This window comes from Crocuta crocuta, unplaced genomic scaffold, assembly GCF_008692635.1.
Source record: "Crocuta crocuta isolate KB4526 unplaced genomic scaffold, BGI_CrCroc_1.0 scaffold229, whole genome shotgun sequence".
In the NCBI taxonomy this organism is placed as follows: Eukaryota; Metazoa; Chordata; class Mammalia; order Carnivora; family Hyaenidae; genus Crocuta; species Crocuta crocuta.
In genome coordinates, this window is record NW_027536464.1 from 1269370 (window position 1) to 1287732 (window position 18363).

The window sequence follows — 18363 nt, forward strand, 5'->3', positions numbered from 1 at the left end:
AAATGTCTCATTTATACACAATGTTTTTAAGGGTAACTAACAGAGACATATTAAGCAGCAGAGGTTATGATCACTGGAATATGAATAAAAGTCAAAGCTATGTCCTATGTTCCATCCAGATGGAAGAAATGTCTACTACATAAAACATGAATATATTATTTAAAATGCATATGTGTACAAGTGAGTATGAGAGAGAGATAGACAGTGAGTGAATGAGAGAAATCTATTAGAAAATGTTGAAAATGATCTCTTTTTGATATCTGAGGAGCACATAAAGCAGGATTCAAATGCCTGCAGGTACCAGCCAAATAACTGTATAAATATGGCTGGATGAAAGACAATAATGAAAAGTGAGGACTGTGGTCAACAGAAGAGTACCTGTCCTGTGTAAAGGCATTCAAATTCAATTCCTAAAATTCCCCCCCCACCCCCCCCACACACATTTTTAGCTCATAGGCTGCTAGTTTATGCCTCTGACAGAAATTATGCTTATATTTTTTTGCATCTGAAATCTTAAAAGAAATGACTAGTGAACAGAGAGGGATTGCTATGTGAGCTCTCCAAACTACACTATGCAAAAGGATTTTATTACTTCCGGGAGATATTTTTCATAGCTCCAAATTTTCCAAAGGCATGATCAGTATGGATGTGGCAGCAAGTTTAATCAGTGTGAGAGCTTCATTTGCTTTCATATTCCTTTTTTTCTCCCTTTTTCAAAAATTTAGAGGATCATATATAATGCCACCCTATCTCTTACTAAAGGAAAATGTTAAGTTTGATTCAGGGACTTAACAGGGAAGTAAATAAATGTCCAAGAACTTAAAGAATTTAGAATGTCTGAGAATTAAGCTTTTTTAAAAAAAATGTTTATTTTTGAGACAGAGAGACAGAGTACAAGTGGGAGAGGGGCAGAGAGAGGAGACACGGAATACAAAGCAACGTTCAGCAGCACAGAGACCAATGCGGGGTTTGAACCCACGGATTGCGAGATCATGACCTGAGCAGAAGTCAGACCCTGAACCAACTGAGCTACCCAGGCACCCAAAGAATGAAGCTTTTCATGGAAGAGCTCCTAGGAAAAAAATTTCCCTGGGATATTATTCCAAATGGGAGGGTGTCCCAAATCTCTTCCTGATTGGGAATTCCTTTTATTAAAGTATTTGTTCAACTGCTATTTGTTATCAATCCATTATAAAACTGAGTGAAATTACCTTTTCCAAATCAAGGATTCGGGCAAGGACTTGACTGGCATTGAAAGTATCTGTTCCAGTACTTGCCAAATTAGAACTTGAACTGGGAAATACTGTGGCTGTCATATAAAAAAGAACAGATTAGCATTCTAAGCAGACATACAAAAATGGGCACAGTCACACAACAACCCATAAATATCACTTGTGCCCTTATATACCCCACAGCAAGAATGTACTCAAATATGGATCTTCCATGAAAGTTCTGAACTGGCAAAACGGCAAATTTCATCATTATTTCTTTTCACATAAAATTGTGATGGTTTTGGTCTGCTCTTGGGTTTTTTCCAATCAGCCTAGATGTCATTTGCTTTCATTCCAGTTTATGTCATTAAACTTCATCACTAGTATTATTGCCTAATAAAGTACATCATTTCTGTGCAGGCCTGGAGGATTTGAGGTGTCTCCACGAGCTTCACAGATCCATCATAACTAACATCTGTTCAAAGGATCTGGCAATGCACATCTGGTGATAATGGTTTTCTTTTTAATTATTCAATTGGGAGGCTAAAATCTGCTTAGGATCATAAATTCTTTCTTCCCCAAAGTGTTTTCCGAAAGATATTTCAGATGAAATAAATGGGATGAAGCAATTAGTCCAAACTACAGTATACTCTAATTAAGTAATTCTCAAAGTAGCCTCATCTAGTACTATTTATGACGTGGCGGAACGTTCTGGGTTAGGAGCATTAGCTAGAAGATTATGTTCATGCCTATAGCACGCATGTTCAGTAACCAGTATGTTGCCTTTTATACATTTTAGAGATAGTTTGTTATCCTCACAGCAAAGAATCTTAGTATTAAAAAACCCAATGATCTATCATCAGTATGGCTTACATTTTATTATAATGCCTGTGGGGCTGAAGAATTTACCAGCTGATTCCTCTAGACCAGGCGATACATTAGTGAGATGAGTGGCGAGGGTAGGGTAAGAAACATAATCTGCGGCTACTGAGCAAAGCAAAGCTTACTAGACCACAACACTATGATCTTATTTCCACCGTGCTTTAAGCTACTCAGCCAAATACCCTCAGATCATTCACAACAGAACATTAACTCCTCAGAACCACTCACCACCATATTCCTCCAATATTAACACAACAGGGCCTTTTTCATTTGGCCCACCAACTTGTATTGGAATGTTATTTAATGTCACAGTTTTCTGTTTTGTTTTTGTTTTTATTTTGGGGGGATGGATCATTGACACACAATGTTATATTAGTTTTAGGTCGACAACATAGAGATTCAACTTATCCATCTGCTATGCTATGCACACCACAAGTGTAGTTATTGCCTGTTACCATCAAACACTATTACAATATCATTGACTTTATTCCCTATTTCCTGTTCTCTGTCCTTTATTCTTGTGACTTATTTATTCCATAACTGGAAGACTGTGTCTTTCACTCCGCTTTACCCATGTTGTCTGTCCTCCCTCCCCCTTTCCTCTGGCAATCTGTCTGGTGATCTTTCTGGTGACCTGTCTTTATAGGTTTGGTTCTTTTTGTTTGTTTATTCATTTGCTTTGTTTTGTGTTTTATATTCCACTTATGAGTGAAATCACATGGTATTTATCTCTCTCAGTCTGGCTTATTTCACTTAGTCTAATACCCTCTATGTCCAGCCATGTTGCTGCAAATGGAAAGATCTCATCCTCTTTTATGGTGGCATAGCATTCCAGTATGTGTGTGTGTGTGTGTGTGTATGTGTGTGTGTGCATGAGCGCTCGTGCACAGACGTGTGCATGTGTTCCATATCTTCTTTATTCATTTATCTATCAATGAATTCTTTGGTTGTTCCCATGTCTTGCCTATTGTAAATAGTGTGGCAATAAACACAGCGGTGCATATATCTTTTGAAATTAGTATATTATTTTATTTGTGTAAATACCCAGTAGTGGAATTATTGGACAATGTGGTATTTCTATTTTTAATTTTTGAGGAGCCTCCATACTGTTTTCCACAGAGCCTGTACCAATTTACACGATGTTATAGAATCTTAAATAGTCTATGGCGTTTTTAAAGGTACTTCTTTTTTTTTTTTTTTTTTCAGAGTACCCATCACATTCCAAACATACAGCAGTCTTTGTTTTGTTCACTAATATATCCCTAGGACATAGGACCAAGCTTACATGAAAACAGGCATTCTATAAATATTTGTTGAAAGAATGCAAAATAGTCCTTCTTTTTTGAGAGTTTATCCCTGATTTATGGCTTCTAATGAGTTTCTTAAGGCAATCTGCATCAGAATTACTTGGTGGAAGGCTCAGGCAGCTCAGGCAGAGTTTTTCTGCACACTAAACTGTGAGGGCCCCTGGCCTCACTGTAAAGGAAGCACACAGCCCCACTGAGAGACTGATACTGAGCATCGCAGGGGAGGAATAAGGGGAGCAGGAAGAGTCCTGGCTTGACTGTTGCTCTAGTATCAGGTCTGCCGGGTGAGCACAGACAGGGCATGTAACTTTGTCAGGCCTCATATTCCTCAGCTATGAAATGAACAATTTGGGCAAATTTCTAAGACTTCATCCGGTAATTTTTTTCTTTGTTTTAAATTGAAGTATAATTAACATAGAGTATTCTATTAGTTTCAGGTATACCATATAGTGATTCAACATTTATATACATTACTCAGTGCTCAACAAGTAAGTGATCGACTTTATCTATTTCACCACTCCCCCACTCCCCTCCCCTCTGGCAACCACCACTTTGTTCTCCGTATTTAAGAATGTTTCTCGGTTTGTCTCTTTCTTCCTTAATTGTACATTTGTTTCGTTTCTTAAATTCCATAGAGAGGTGAAATCATATGCCATTTGTCTTTCTCGGATGGACTTATTTCGCTTAACATTATACTTTCTAGGTCCACCCATGTTGTTGCAAATGGTAATTTTTTTACTACTGAACTTTCTAACCATCCCAGGATCATCTAATTGCAGACAACTACAGTCCCTAGCCAATTCGGAGAAAGTAGGCAATTCTCAACATCATATTCAGCACCATCTAGGCTTTTGCTCCTAGAAAGTATTTTAGTAAGAACTTAATTTCCAATTATCTCAAGAACTTTGCATAATTGCACCGCCACACTCAGGCAACCTTAAGGAACATTTAGATCTCTGAGGAATATTCTAGGCATTCCATCTCTGAAAAGTTAAAAGTAAAGCCCTTTCAAAGATTAGACCTTGCTGGCTGTTCCAAAAGGCCTGCTCTAAATTCGACAGAAGAGAATAGCTTACCCGGTGATGTGTGCCTTCTTTCTGGAACTTTGGTGCTCTGGAGTGATAAATTGCTGTCCTTCTCCAGGTTGGATGACTTTCTCAGAATTTCACTAGAGAAGAAAAAGCAAGAACTCTATAACTTCACCTACATAAATTTCAGTTAGTTACAGCAATGTATTATGTGGCAGATTCCAGGGCTCTCCAAGGACTTTCAAATTTTTAATCCACTTTCTAGGATTGTAATGGAAGAACTCACCTAACCACACACAAATGAATATACACACTCTCCTACAAGGTAAATTTTTATTCAGAGAAAATGGCCTGGATGAAGTTTAAAACAGCTATTTTTACTTTTATCTTATAAAAAGGAAATTATTTTTAAAAGACATTAGAGCTAAATATTGGAAATAATTACATATATATTTTTATATGTTTTTTATAATTTTATATTTTTTATATATTTTATATTTCATTTAAAAAGATGAAGGATTCCAAAGAGATGAGAGCCCAATGGTGCTTGTGTTTCAGGGACCGAAACAGAGGTGTGCTTAGTTGTCACCCATGAAAGAAAAACAGGTTGTCTACATTAAGGTATAGATACCATTTTGAAGATTATCAAAACTGAATGTCTACAAGGCAGATTCAAGGAAGAAAGGAAAGACCACAACTTTATTAAGTGTCTAGTCTGTGCCAAGTTCTGTGGCTATTGTCATTACAGGTGGTACCAGGTGTTAAAGAAATGTACGATGATAAAAGTAGACATTTTATTGTACTGAATGTATCAACGTGACAAAGATAGTATTGTGGTGCCAGGAATCCCTGTGCATCACGGGCGCACTAGCTTTGGGAAGGAAACATTACTGGACCTTTAGGAAACTTCCTTTTAAAAATTTGCTTCCTCTTTAGTTAATTATTAAAATGGAGATAATCATATTTTCTTGAAAACTTGATACACCTAAAGTAACTGTCTAAAATAAATGTACATATTTCAAGAGTGAAATCAGTCCAGATGCCTGGATGTGAATACTTTTTGGAATGCCTAAAAGTTAGTGAATTTTGTGTACTTGTTTATAAAAAAGCTTACTTAAGATACATAAGGACAGTATAAAAATATAATAGTGAAAAAGCAAGAAGTTCCATATGCTTGAGGTTCAATTTAACTTCTTTTAGAAACAAGATCTGAATCATGGTTACAGGTACTTTGTGATTTATAATTGGGAAAAATCTGTTTTTTTTTCTTTTTTAGTGTGTCCTTTTAGTAAAAATGGTAAGAAGAGGTGATATTTGTTTTCACTCCCTAGTGTTTTTCCAATATTCTCTATAAAATGCACTGGTTGCTCCAAAAGTTCTGCATTCTTAATGTATATTTGAATTATTCATGACCATGACTATATTCCCCTAAATCTTTTTACATTCCTTATGCTGACTATTTGGATGGGAAAACTGCTCAGATAAAAATAAGAACTGACCTGTACCTTTTCCCTTCTCTCAAAAAGAAGTTTTAGGAAGTTTGAGAAAGTCAGGTTCACTTTTCTTTTTCTCAACACTTTTTTTTAGTTCAGCTTGAAATACTATAAAGAGGACGATTGAATAAACACATTTTGAAAATAAAGGGGAAAACTGCCTTCATAAAAATTTTAAGGAATAGGGACAGCAACAAAAACCAAAGGGAGAATGACAAAGATCAACATGAGCAAAGAAGGAGCAAGAGAAAACAGAGACTGAATAATGAATGTGAGTGGGAGAGGAAACAGAAGAGGTGGTAGGAAACAAAGAAAATATAAGTTAAGAGACAGAGGACACTTTGGTCATCTTCCCACATTCAGAGAAGAGTCCTAAAACTACTCTTTCAAATATTCTTTTTAAAAAAATTTTTTTGATGTTTTATTTATTTTTGAGAGAAAGAGACAGAGTATGAGCAGAGTAGGGGCAGGGAGAGAGGGCGATACAGAATCCGAAGCTGGCTCCAGGCTCTGAGCTGTCAGCACAGAGCCCAACGTGGGGCTCCAATTCACCAACCACAGAGCCCAACGTGGGGCTCAAATTCACGAACCATGAGATCATGGCCTGAGCCAAAGTCAGACCCTTAACCGACTGAGCCACCCAGGCGCCCCCAAAGACCAAAGAAAGACAAGCTCATCCCCTTCCCAGCAAGCTGCTGGCTCAGCAAGTCTAAATTGGCTCAACAATAAAATGGCTGCTTCCAGACAAAGAACTACAGATGCCTCTCTTCTAATAGGACCTCTCCTTGACCAGGAAGTATCCATGGTTACATGGTCACCCACTCATTCCATATAACAGGAGTGGGGAGGTCGTACCTCTCCTGTATGTGGCCTTGGTTTGCCTTTCTGTTGGGGTGAGAGATCAGAATATCATGTGGGCTTTGCTGTCCCACTGCCTACAAATTCCTCCCAGTTTTATTTTGCATATACAAGATGTGGTGTGATGGTATGTGTCCACTACCACAACACTCAAAAAAATCTTTTGTCTTTAAACTCTTAAAATGGAAACCACAAGGGGCACCTAGGTGGCTCAGTTGGTTAAGCATCCAACTTTGACTCAAGTCATGATCTCAAGTCCCACATAAGGCTTTGTGCTGACAGCTCAGAGCCTGGAGTCTGCTTTGGATTCTGTGTCTCCTTCTCTCTCTGTCCCTTGACTGCTCACACTCTGTCTCTCAAAAATAAAGAAACATTAAAAAAATAAAAGAACGGATAGCTAAGGAAGTTGCGTTATTTTTTGTTTGTTTGTTTAATAGTTTAGCCTGTTCCCCATTGTTTCATATCTGTTTCTGCAAAGGTCCTTAAAAGAGAAAACACCCAGGAATGGCATGGCAGACAACAATGTATAATCATGCACTGTACCTACCATATTCATTGATTAATTCAATATTTATGAAACTTCTACTAACATATTGGAATAGTCAAATAAAGAACTGGGATTATAATACACTAATAATATTAGCTAAGTAAGGACATGCATAGGAGACAATAACATATGACAGGGGCTGCTAAAGTTAGAGATATAATTGTGTTTCTTATAGAGCAAGATCCTAGAATCACAACCTTAATTTAACCTCCTTGCTACCTTAAAATTTTTCCTTCACCTTCTCACTAGACCAGTGGTTCTCAACAGGGGTCAATTTTGGCCCTCCTCCTAGCAGACATCTGGCAATGACTGGAGACATATTTTTTGGTCATCACAAGTAGAAGGGGTGGTACTACAGTCATCTAGTGGGTAAAGGATAGGGATGCTGCTGACTATCCTACAATGACAGCACAGCAAAGAATTACCTGGCCCCAAGCAGCAACAGTTCTGACGGTGAGAAACCCAGCAACGGGCTGTTACAAATAAGTGAATTTATTCTGTGATGACTCATCCCCATTCCTGCCCTTTAGGACGCACTCAGGAGACTTAAAAAAACTGGTCAAGAACTCCAAAAGCGCTGAGGAAGTCTCAGAGAATCTATCTCATGCTAGATATCTCTGGGAAGAATATTAAAGCAAATGCAAAACTTAGAAGCCCCCTGAATCCAGCACACAGGCTCACCTGAACTCAGAAAATCCAACTTGTTAGCTGGGGCAAGAAAGCCTGAATTAAATTCCCAAGTGGCCTGTGGTATCAGTTAACCACCTTTTATGGGACCCAGACATTTGTACAGTAGCATGGAGATGGCTAAGGGATTCTCTTTTATGACGCTGATGAAGTAGATCCTACCTCAGTGGCATTTATAGGTCTCTGTTTTGGAACGGAATTCAATAAAAGAAGTATCTCAGATTCAAAATGTTGAATTTAATATACTGGAAGGGAAACTAGGCTCAGAGTAGATTTTACGTCTTCTCAGACATGTCTACCAACAGTTACATTTGTGAAATGCCACATTTATAGATATCATCATAATGGTAGAATTTATGCACTCATCCTGGATGTCTTTCTATTTCCTGTGAGTGGGGAAGATTACCTGTGTAGGTGGTATCCATGTGCGCCATGGTAAATTCTGTCTATAAAAAGAACTGCTTTCAGGGAAGACACATATGGCAAGTCCTAGAAAGAAAATTCTGACATTCTTTTTTGCCTCCAAGCATTAGTTAAATTTTTATATTTTTTCCCTTTTTTCCCCAGAATGATTATACAGGTATAGAGTGACACCTGGAAAGAAGATGTGAGATGTGCTCTAGGCCAATTCTGATTCCAGGTTCGGAAGACATTCATTATTGACTTTTAATTATAAATAAAGACATTGTATGGCCATGGCCCCTGCAGTGACTTGACACAGCTGTCCTTCCTGGCTACCCCCAAGCAGATGTCATTCACAGGAAAATCTTAATTGTTTACATTGTTTTCTTCTAGTTCAACCTAATGCTCATTCTTTCAGGGTTGTCCATGCTGCAGATACAATCCCTGCCTGCCCATGCTCAAAATGGATGTCTTTTCTAGGTGGACCACTGACCAATCCAACCAGTTAAGATGTTAAAATTTAAAAATGTCTTAATATGTTCCTCTGTGCTAAGGTATTTTTACATGCTTAGGAGGGACTTTGGAGATATAATATATATCTGAACTAAATTTTTCTTTTTTTAAAAATATTTTTTTAATGTTTTATTTATTTCTGAGAGAGAGATAGAGACAGCGTGTGCAGGGGAGGGTCAGAGAGAGAAGGAGACACAGAATCTGAAGCAGGCTCCAGGCTCTGAGCTAGCAGTCAGCACAGAACCCAGTGTGGGGCTCGAACCCATGAACTGTGAGAGCATGACCTGAGCCTAAGTCGGTCGCTTAACAGACTGAGTCACCCAGGCGCCCCTGAACTAAATTTTTCCAAAAACTGTTAAAGGCACTATGATGGGCAGATGAGGAAATGTGTTAGTGAATAGATGTGCATCAGAAATATACAAAATATGGGGGAGATAACAGCACAGTATCTTCCAGGTGACACAGATTATGTCCTACCTGGTCCTGAAATGGGTTGATTAATTTGGCAACACTATAAGGAAATTTATAAATTTTTCCATCACTATTTGCCTATTCCTCTAAGCCATGGAAGGGCCTCTATTTCTCTCCTTCATTAAATTCTGGGATTCTGTCTTTATGACCTAACTCAAACAAAGCTTCCTCAGTCTGGTATCCACCACTCTATCTGCCCTTAATGATCACACCATTAAAGCCTCCAGAGAACTCTCCTGACATTGCCCTACCCGAAACTCTATCCATTCCAATCATATATATGCAATATATCCAAGATATATCCCAATATATCTTCCTAGATCCATATTCCTCGGGCAAACACAAGATCTTCACGTATCTGTTGTAACTCTTCCCCTTTGTTGTCTCATGTTCTGGGCCCAGTGAGACCCAAATAAATGCTCATCACATTTACCATGTTATATGGTAATTTACCTGTTTGACTGTTTCTCTCTTTTTCGCACTTGATTGTAAGTTTGTACAGAGCAGAGGACACACGTTATTCACCTTCGTATCTGCAGTGAATTGCATCATCTCCAGCACATGGTACATATTCAATACATTCTTACTCAGTAAATTAACAATTTTGCTTGCATGGCAGCTAAGATATCCTCCCACTTTGCTTTTTGAGAAATAAAACTTTAACCCTTTATTTTAACATGAGCAAATGATTCTAAAATGATTACAACATGGTTATAAATTGCTCTGAAATTAATACATTGTGAAACCCATACATCTCATGTCACCTTTATAGTCAAGAGGACACATATCTGTTGTACTTCCATTTACCTTACGTTCCCAATGATATCTTTAGGCTAATTTCTAAACACAACCATATTTTTCGGTACTAAACAAAAGCATGGGCATTTAAAAATTATCCCTGAATAGGATACAATTAGCTATGTTAAAAGTTCTGGGAAAGCCATTCAGGAGGAGTGTGGAAACCACAGGTCCCAGATGTGTGTTGGCAAGACAGAGATAGGGAGCAAATCTGTGGAGGCAATTGTCCCACAGGATTTTCAGGAATGCTGAATCACTTCTCCAAATAACGACCCTGTGAGCTCCGTAGGATGATCTTCACATTCGCCAGCTGTGTGAGCAATGGCACAGCCAGGGGCTCCCACTGTTCTGATATATTCTTAGAGGCAGTGCAGAGGGAGGAGCACCGCAAGGGTGAGTCCTGTGTTGGTGCATCATCTGTTGTACAAACGAGCAGGGGAACCATCAATGTAATATTTCTTTTTCCAGACAGCTACTTAGAGTGGATGCTGCGTATAGTGCTGGATTTTTATTTTAAAGCACCTCATCCTGAAGATAATGCCTAAAGAAGTATGAATTTAATAACAGAGGGCTGGTGCCAATGCAAAAACCTCAAAATACGTGGTGACTGGCCAGCAAGTAGTGACTGCAGTGTGATCACTACTTTCAGAAGAGTTTATTAAAATTAAATAAATAAAAATTTTTAAAAAGTGAGCGTCTTTCGATGACGCCAAAGATGGCATTTTCTTCCCTTCACTTACAAAACAGAAAAAGAAGATTATTTTGTTTCCTTAATGATGCTATGCTGGTGAATCTTCCTTTACCAAGGGAAGCAATTTAGTGGAACCGCTTACCCAGTATCCATGCCCCAGTTTCGCTGCATGGCTGTATAAACCATAAAAGTTAATAGCATGGTGGGAAATATCATTATTGCAATTTTGTGATTGTACATAATTTTCTGAATTAAGTTCCAATTACGTGGTAGTTTAGGGAAAATGCTGAATATACAGCAATATACAGTTTGAGCTAGACAAACTACCTGGGGGCTAGAAGACAACCAAAAAAGCAGACATGTCCATCTGCCTAGAGAATCATCAACAAGAGGATAAAATAAAGCTGGACTTTAATCCTAGTTCTAAAACCAACTCAGTGGCTCATCTCAGGCAACTCTATGAGTGTAGTTCCATATAATGTCACCCAGAAAAATACTCTTTTTTAGGAAGGTAGATTTATATAGTCTTAGATACTGTTCACAATTTCTCTCACTGTAACTTAGTTCTTCATGAGAAAAAAGAAAAACGTATAAAGTTGATAGCTCCAGGAGAGCTGCAGTTCAATTTGTAAATATGGGACATTAATGTTTTCTATGTCCTCTTTAACCCTTGGTTTATGAAATGTCTAATCGCAGGTGCAACCCCTTCATGAAGATCAACCTGATTACCCCACCTGAAAGCTCTCTCTAAAGATGGAGTGTCTTCCTTCAGTGTCTTTCTGGTACTTTTCATTGTACTCTCTCCCATTATGATTATTGGTTTGATATTTCCCTTCCCTATTGGAACATGGTCATGGATGTGCCTCATTCACCACTCACATGGGGACACACAGACCATCTGTGAACTAGTTGAACGACCAGGATGCCATGCTTCCATCCTTCCTCTACTCTGATTACTAACGGGGCATAGGCTCTAGTTAGCTTTTGGTCTCCTCACAGAGACAATGTAACTAGTGTTAGTTGAGGTATGCACTTAGAACACACTGGTTTCATACACAGTACGTCATGTCATCTCCTTGCTTACCATTTCCCAATGGCTTCTTACTATACTAAAAATAAGATGCAAATCCTTTCCCTTTTTCTACATGTTAGATTCTGCATGCTCTGTCTCCTGCCTTTCTTTTCCACGTACCCCCTGCCCCTTGTATCATCTCTTACTATGTTTTGGCGATATTAGGTAACTTTCTGTTCCTCTAAATGGTCAGGCTTACCCCCACCTGAGTATTCTTTGCTGTTTCTCTGCCTGGAATACTCTCTTCATATGCTGTTGCTGGTCTCTTCCTGTCCTTTCTGGTTTCTACCCAAATGCCACCTGCTAGCAGAGGCCTCCTCTTACCACCTGATTCACTTCCTACCTTTCAACTTCTAGCATATGACATGCTTTCTTTTCTTGCTAACACAATTGTTATTATCATTAATTACGCTATTTATTTATTTGATTGCTCATTTTTTGCTTTCTTTTCCATTAGAATGGAAGTAACATCAGAGCAGAGGATTTGTCCAACTCATTTCTGTATCACAGTGTCTACAATGTTGCCTAGCACACAGAAATTTCTGTCATTATTTCTTGAATAAATTAATAAATGAATGAATGAACATCAGAATGTTCTAAGCATCAAGAATCATTACATTATTGAAATAACAAAACCAATGTGAATTAGCAACTCAACACTTATGTGTTCTGAGTCATTTCCCATTGCAATTATTGATATGTTTATATTTTATGCTAAACAGCTTGCAGTTGCTCTCTCTTAAAGTAACACCCATATTATCTGATGACCAAAATCATGATGATAATGTTCATATAGAAATGGTGTTAGATGCCAAGGAATTTAAATTAAATTTCAGAACCAAATATCTCTGATTAGATATCAGAGATATCTAATTAGATTAGAGATCAGAAAGATATAATCTTTCCTTGAGAAACACTTTTTTAAAAAATCTGCACCAGAATTATCTCATGGTTGATTCAGATTACAACTTTGTTTTCAGTTCTACAGACAGGTGGGCTCCTGGGAGTATCTTTAGGTTTAGAATCCCAAGATAGAATATTGAGATTATAGTCAGGTTGTTAATGGTCTAGATTTCTTATCTTTATTCTTCAGCTGCCTTTCACACCATAAAATAGGACACACATTAACCTCATTTAAAGGTTGTTACTGAATTAAGAATACTTCCAACTTTATTACTTTGATTTCTAGACTTTTAATTTCCTCATTTGCCATCTCCTGGTTTCTGATGCATCTGGAAGTAACCATATAGAGTAATATAAATATGTTATTCTTCCAGGAGATAATTCTCCTCAATTGCCCTATATCTGAAGCTTGTGATCAAATCTTAGGGCAATGTGTCACTGACAATTTGAGGTGGAATAGAGAATCTCTGAGGGAAGTTAAGGAGGATTGCCTTGGCCACCCATCTTAGAAAGCAAAGTGTGAGTAATTCATCCAAAGTAGATTATGCTTAATCCCACATAAACATGGTAATACCAGCATGTACCCCACTTGTTTGTTCATATTTAGATCACCACATTTGCAGATACAGAAAATAAAGTCATATATATAACCCTGGTTGTCTTCTTGGATATTTCATAAGGAAGTAAGATCTGATCTCTCAAAAGAATAGAACACACTTGGGAAGTGCCCGTACCTGTCTTTAAATAGTGCATCATTAATTCCTTTCCTACGAAGTAGATCTTGTGGCCCATAGGGTGTGTCTTTGCATTTAGAGTCTGTGTCACAGAGTAGGGTTTGCAGGAACGGGAAGAAGCCGGTACTAGGAAGGTTTCGAGGTGCAAGGTAACCTGAAATTAAAAAATAAAACAAAGCATAAAACAATAATTATATCACTATGGCATTTGCCTGGGGAGGGAAAGATGTGTAGTAACTCTGTTTTGTCTGTCCAAAATTGTAAAAATACAGGTTGCCATACAAATTTATTTTCCTGAGATTTATTCTAAGGAAATAGCTGGAAGAAAGTCTGCTAGAGTGTTTTAAAAATAAATCACAGTATATTCATATGATAAAACACAATACAAGCTAATAAAAATTTTGTCAAATAATACAGAAAATGTTTGTATCTTGCCAATTAAAATGAATAGATCAGAAAATAGCATGACCAGAATAGTTGTAATCTTGAAAAAAAATATAATTATATGTATACATAAAAATCTGGAGGGATTTCCTGGGTGGTATATTTCACATGATTTTTATTTATCTTCATTTAACTACACAGTAACTATTTTTTCTCACAGTATACATGTCTTCTTTTGTAATCAAAGCCATTATAAATGCAGTCAATCTTCCAGATATTGGGAAGTATTTTCAGTTTAGCATAACAGCTAATTTAATTATCCTATACACAGTATTTTTTCTAATTTAAAATCCAGTAATAATGGAAGAAATGAATATCCCTAATATTAAGGTCACAGAAAACAAGAATTTTTAATTTTTAATTAATTAATTAATTAATTAATTAATTTATTCATTTATCTTGAGAGACAGAGACAGAGTATGAATAAGGGAGGGACAGAGAGAGAGAGACAGAGTCTGAAGCAGGCTCCAGGCTCCGAGCTGTCAGTATAGAGCCCAATGCAGGGCTCGAATGCACGAGCTGGTGAGATCATGACCTGAGCTGAAGACGGCCACTTAACTGACTGTGTCACCCAGGCGCCCCGAGGAAAGGGTTTTTGTAACCTTTAGTATTTGCTTTATAAAATACAATGATGGCATACACATGTCAAGAAATAGGCAAACTGAAAACCAAAAATCTTTCTGTAATTAGGTCTAATATTAAAACACTAGGTTTCTCTTTTGGGAGGAATATGAGGAGACAATGAATTATCACAAAAGGCAGGTTTCGAAACTATAAGAGTAATTCCAAACTGAAGACTAAAAAGCAAAACCTTAACTTCCTCATGAATCTGTCAAAAAGGGTGTCAGTACAAGTATGTTTTCATTAAACATAAAAAGAAAAAGGAAAGGCTACAAAAAATAGTATGAGCAACTGTGCTAAGTATGCATCAATATATTAGCAGAAAGAATAATAAATAGAAATTTTATCTAAGTAACTTAAATATAGCTCTACATACAGAAATTGGAAATAAAAGGGGATGGGTCATATGAGAGTTGGCCAGAAGTAAAGAGGGGAAAAGGAGAGAGATGGAAAGATGTTGTACTGTTGACTTTGAAGATAAAGAAACCAAAAGCCAAGGAAAGGCTAGATGCTAGAAAAGGCAAGGACACAGTCTCCTAGAGCCCCCAGAAGGAATGAGTCGCTGCCAACACCTTAATTTTAATCCCACTAAGACTAAATTTTGGACTTCTGATCTCCAGAACAATAAAGTAATAAGTTGGTGGAAGTTTTTTAAAACTGAAGTATAGTTGGGGCGCCTGGGTGGCTCAGTCGGTTACACGTCCGACTTTGGGTCAGATCATGATCTTGTGGTTCGTGGATTTGAGCCCTGCATCAGGTTCTGTGCTGGCAGCTAGCTCAGAGCCTGGAGCCTGCTTCAGAGTCTGTGTCTCCCCCTCTCTCTGACCCTCCCCTGTTCATGCTGCCTCCTCTCTCAGAAATAAATTTTTAAAAAATCATTAAAAAAACCTGAAGTATAGTTGACATATAGTATTATATTAGATTTGGGCATAAAACATAGTGATCCAATATTTATATACATTGTGAAATATACATGGTAAGTCTAGTTAGCATCTGTCATTACACAAAGTTGTTAAAATATTATTGACTATACTCCTAATACTGCACTTTATATCCCCTTGACTTATATATTTTATAACTGGAAGTTTGTACCTCTTAATCCCCTTCACCTATTTTACCCATCTCCCAACCCCACTTCAAATAAGTTGGTGGTGTGTTTAACCCATTAAGTTTGTGGTGTTTAACCCATTAAGTTTGTGGTGTTTAACCCATTAAGTTTGTGTAGAACAGCCTTAGGAAACTAATACATGAAATAACACTGGTATGAATTAAAGTTTTAGAAATTCAGAAGAAATTGGAGAGAACTTAAATCCACTAAAGTATTCACCACTACCTTCTATGCAGTATCCCTTTCTGACACCAGAAAGAGCAGCATCTCTCCTAACAGTAAACCCAATGAATCTGGCGTGAACCTTCAATGCTTTCATCGTAGCACAATTCCTTGAATGAGCTAGGGAGTAACATATAAACTGCCTGTTAACTTTTCAAATTACTCCTCTGCATCAAAATTCTGCCACAGTGGACACGTACAGCAAGACCTTGACAAAACTGTGGTGAAACTTCACCACTAATGGTGATCTACCCTCTTACACAGTTCCCAACTGCAGCCGCTCTCTCAGAGTGTGGGTCTGCAAATGGCCTTATTACTATTTGATCTCAAACACGTGCAGTGGGTCCTTTGAATGGAAAGCAGATAGCAGGACAACAGAGGCAGATGACTCCTTTGCTGTATGCCATTTATCAAGGTGATGACGAGCTGGGCAGTGCTGAAAACAACAGCTCATGAGAAGCCAAACCACAACAGGAAGAGAAGGAAAACATGGGAAAAGACATTATGGGAAGAAGATCTGAAAAGTGGTGGCACATGACGTCCAATTTCAGTTTCTCTGGCATTGATCATAACTTTCAAATTTTAGAGAGGAATTTCGAGGCATTTAAACCCACAACATTCCTCATTGTAATTACTATAGATATACTTACTTTATAGGAAAATTCAACCCAGGGGTTCTTTAAAAACTTTTTAAAAGCTCCCACAGTGTCCAATGTACAGATAGCTCATGCTTCACACAGGTTTTTTGATAACAGATATTTAACCTGTTACAATGAGTTCATGCAAATGAGGAATTGGTTTAGGTGTGTACACATTTTAGTTAACACAGTGCCATGCACAGCATAGATTGCCTGTATAATTTATTCTACCATCACCTTTTAACTTAGAACCATACCCTCATTAAGATAAGGAAGTGTCTGTTGCAACAACAATTGATTTATTAAGCATCCACTTATTCACCATAATATGGTAGGTATGTGACATACATTTATGTCATTCATCCTTCTTTCACATCCATTATATAGTTTCTCATACACATCAGCTTTTCACATTATCTGGAGATCCTCTAAAACTAAGAAGTCAGAATTAAATATAATTAAATTTTAGCAGTTTTCTTGTAGGTAAGAATAGATATTTTTTCCTTCTCCTGCCCATCTTGATTACGTGTGTGCAAGGAGGCAACCATAGAGAGCAATGGTAGAATCAAACCATCACATGTTTTAAAGAGCTGCTGATTCTAAATTGAACTCAATTCTATTCTGAAGGTGTCTCTGGCACTTTCAGGTTCCAAGATTATGTTTCTCTTTATATCTGTAAATGCTAGGATGCAGGAAAAAAAGAAACATTTCTCTATCCCTCACAGAACTTCTATGTAGCAAACATGGAGCATGAAAAATTAGGGCTAATAACTGGCTGCCCACATTCATAGCCAGGGCATAGATTTAAGGACACAAGTAGAGGAAGGCTATAATTATGCAAACCATTGTGCCACCTGTAGGTTGATTAAAAAAACAAAACAGATCTAAGTTTTTGGGATGGAGAGCTTGCGCAGGATAAATTCCTTGGTATCATGATTCCCGAAGTTCTCATACTTAGGACAACATTCATGACTATCTCCATCAGAAAAACTATCAACAAACTTGCAATTCCCTGGGGAAATTGTAACCAGAAGACTCCAGAATAGTCTGGGAGTGAGGTGGGTGAGTGGTAAGCAAGATCCCAATTCACTTAGGGTTTAGTTATTCAGAGGCTCCATGCAGAGCCATTGACGTGGTCTGAGCAGCCACCTGTGGGTGGGGAGAGGTTATTCTCATAAAGTGGATGCAGTCAACATTATCAATATAGTTCAGTAATAACACTGACAGATTATTATTTCAGTTATTTCAGGGATGTTATTTCAGGGAGTTGAATCAGACCAAACTAACAAACATTTTTAGGAACAAACCATAAATAGCTAAGGTTTTAACTAAATCCGATTCAGCTTTCATTGTTTTAAGAATGGAAGCAGCATTATAAAAAGATCCAGTTTAAGAATTAAAAATAAAAAAAGAGGGGTGCCTGGGTGGCTCAGTCAATTAAGCATCCGACTTTGGGTCAGGTCATGATCTCACAGTTCAAAGGTTCAAGCCCCACATCGAGCTCTGTGCTGGCAGCTCAGAACCTGGAGCCTGCTTTGGATTCTGTCTCTCCCTCACTCTCTGCTCCTTCTCTGCTCAGTCTCCCCCTCTCTCTCTCAATAATAAATAAACATTAAAAAATTTTAATAGAAGGTAAAAAATAAAAGAATTTTAGAAAATACTTTGTAAAGAATTGTGATATCAACCTATACATCTATGTTTACCTAAAAAGGGGACCAAATTTGGTTTTCTTT

At 37.6% G+C, this 18363-nt stretch overlaps 1 protein-coding gene across 2 annotated transcripts in view; it reads right to left on the minus strand.

The window, feature by feature from the left end:
- The window catches only part of ABCA12 (ATP binding cassette subfamily A member 12), a 174355-nt gene that overhangs the window by 100727 nt on the left and 55265 nt on the right, over nucleotides 1-18363 (minus strand). For both annotated transcript variants that reach the window (XM_077748646.1, XM_077748645.1), the window contains exons 3-5: nucleotides 13598-13751; nucleotides 4477-4568; nucleotides 1212-1309 (exon numbers count right to left, since the gene is read on the minus strand). In XM_077748646.1, the coding sequence (XP_077604772.1) occupies nucleotides 1212-1309; nucleotides 4477-4568; nucleotides 13598-13751 (344 nt within the window). The remainder of the gene's footprint in view (nucleotides 1-1211; nucleotides 1310-4476; nucleotides 4569-13597; nucleotides 13752-18363) is intronic.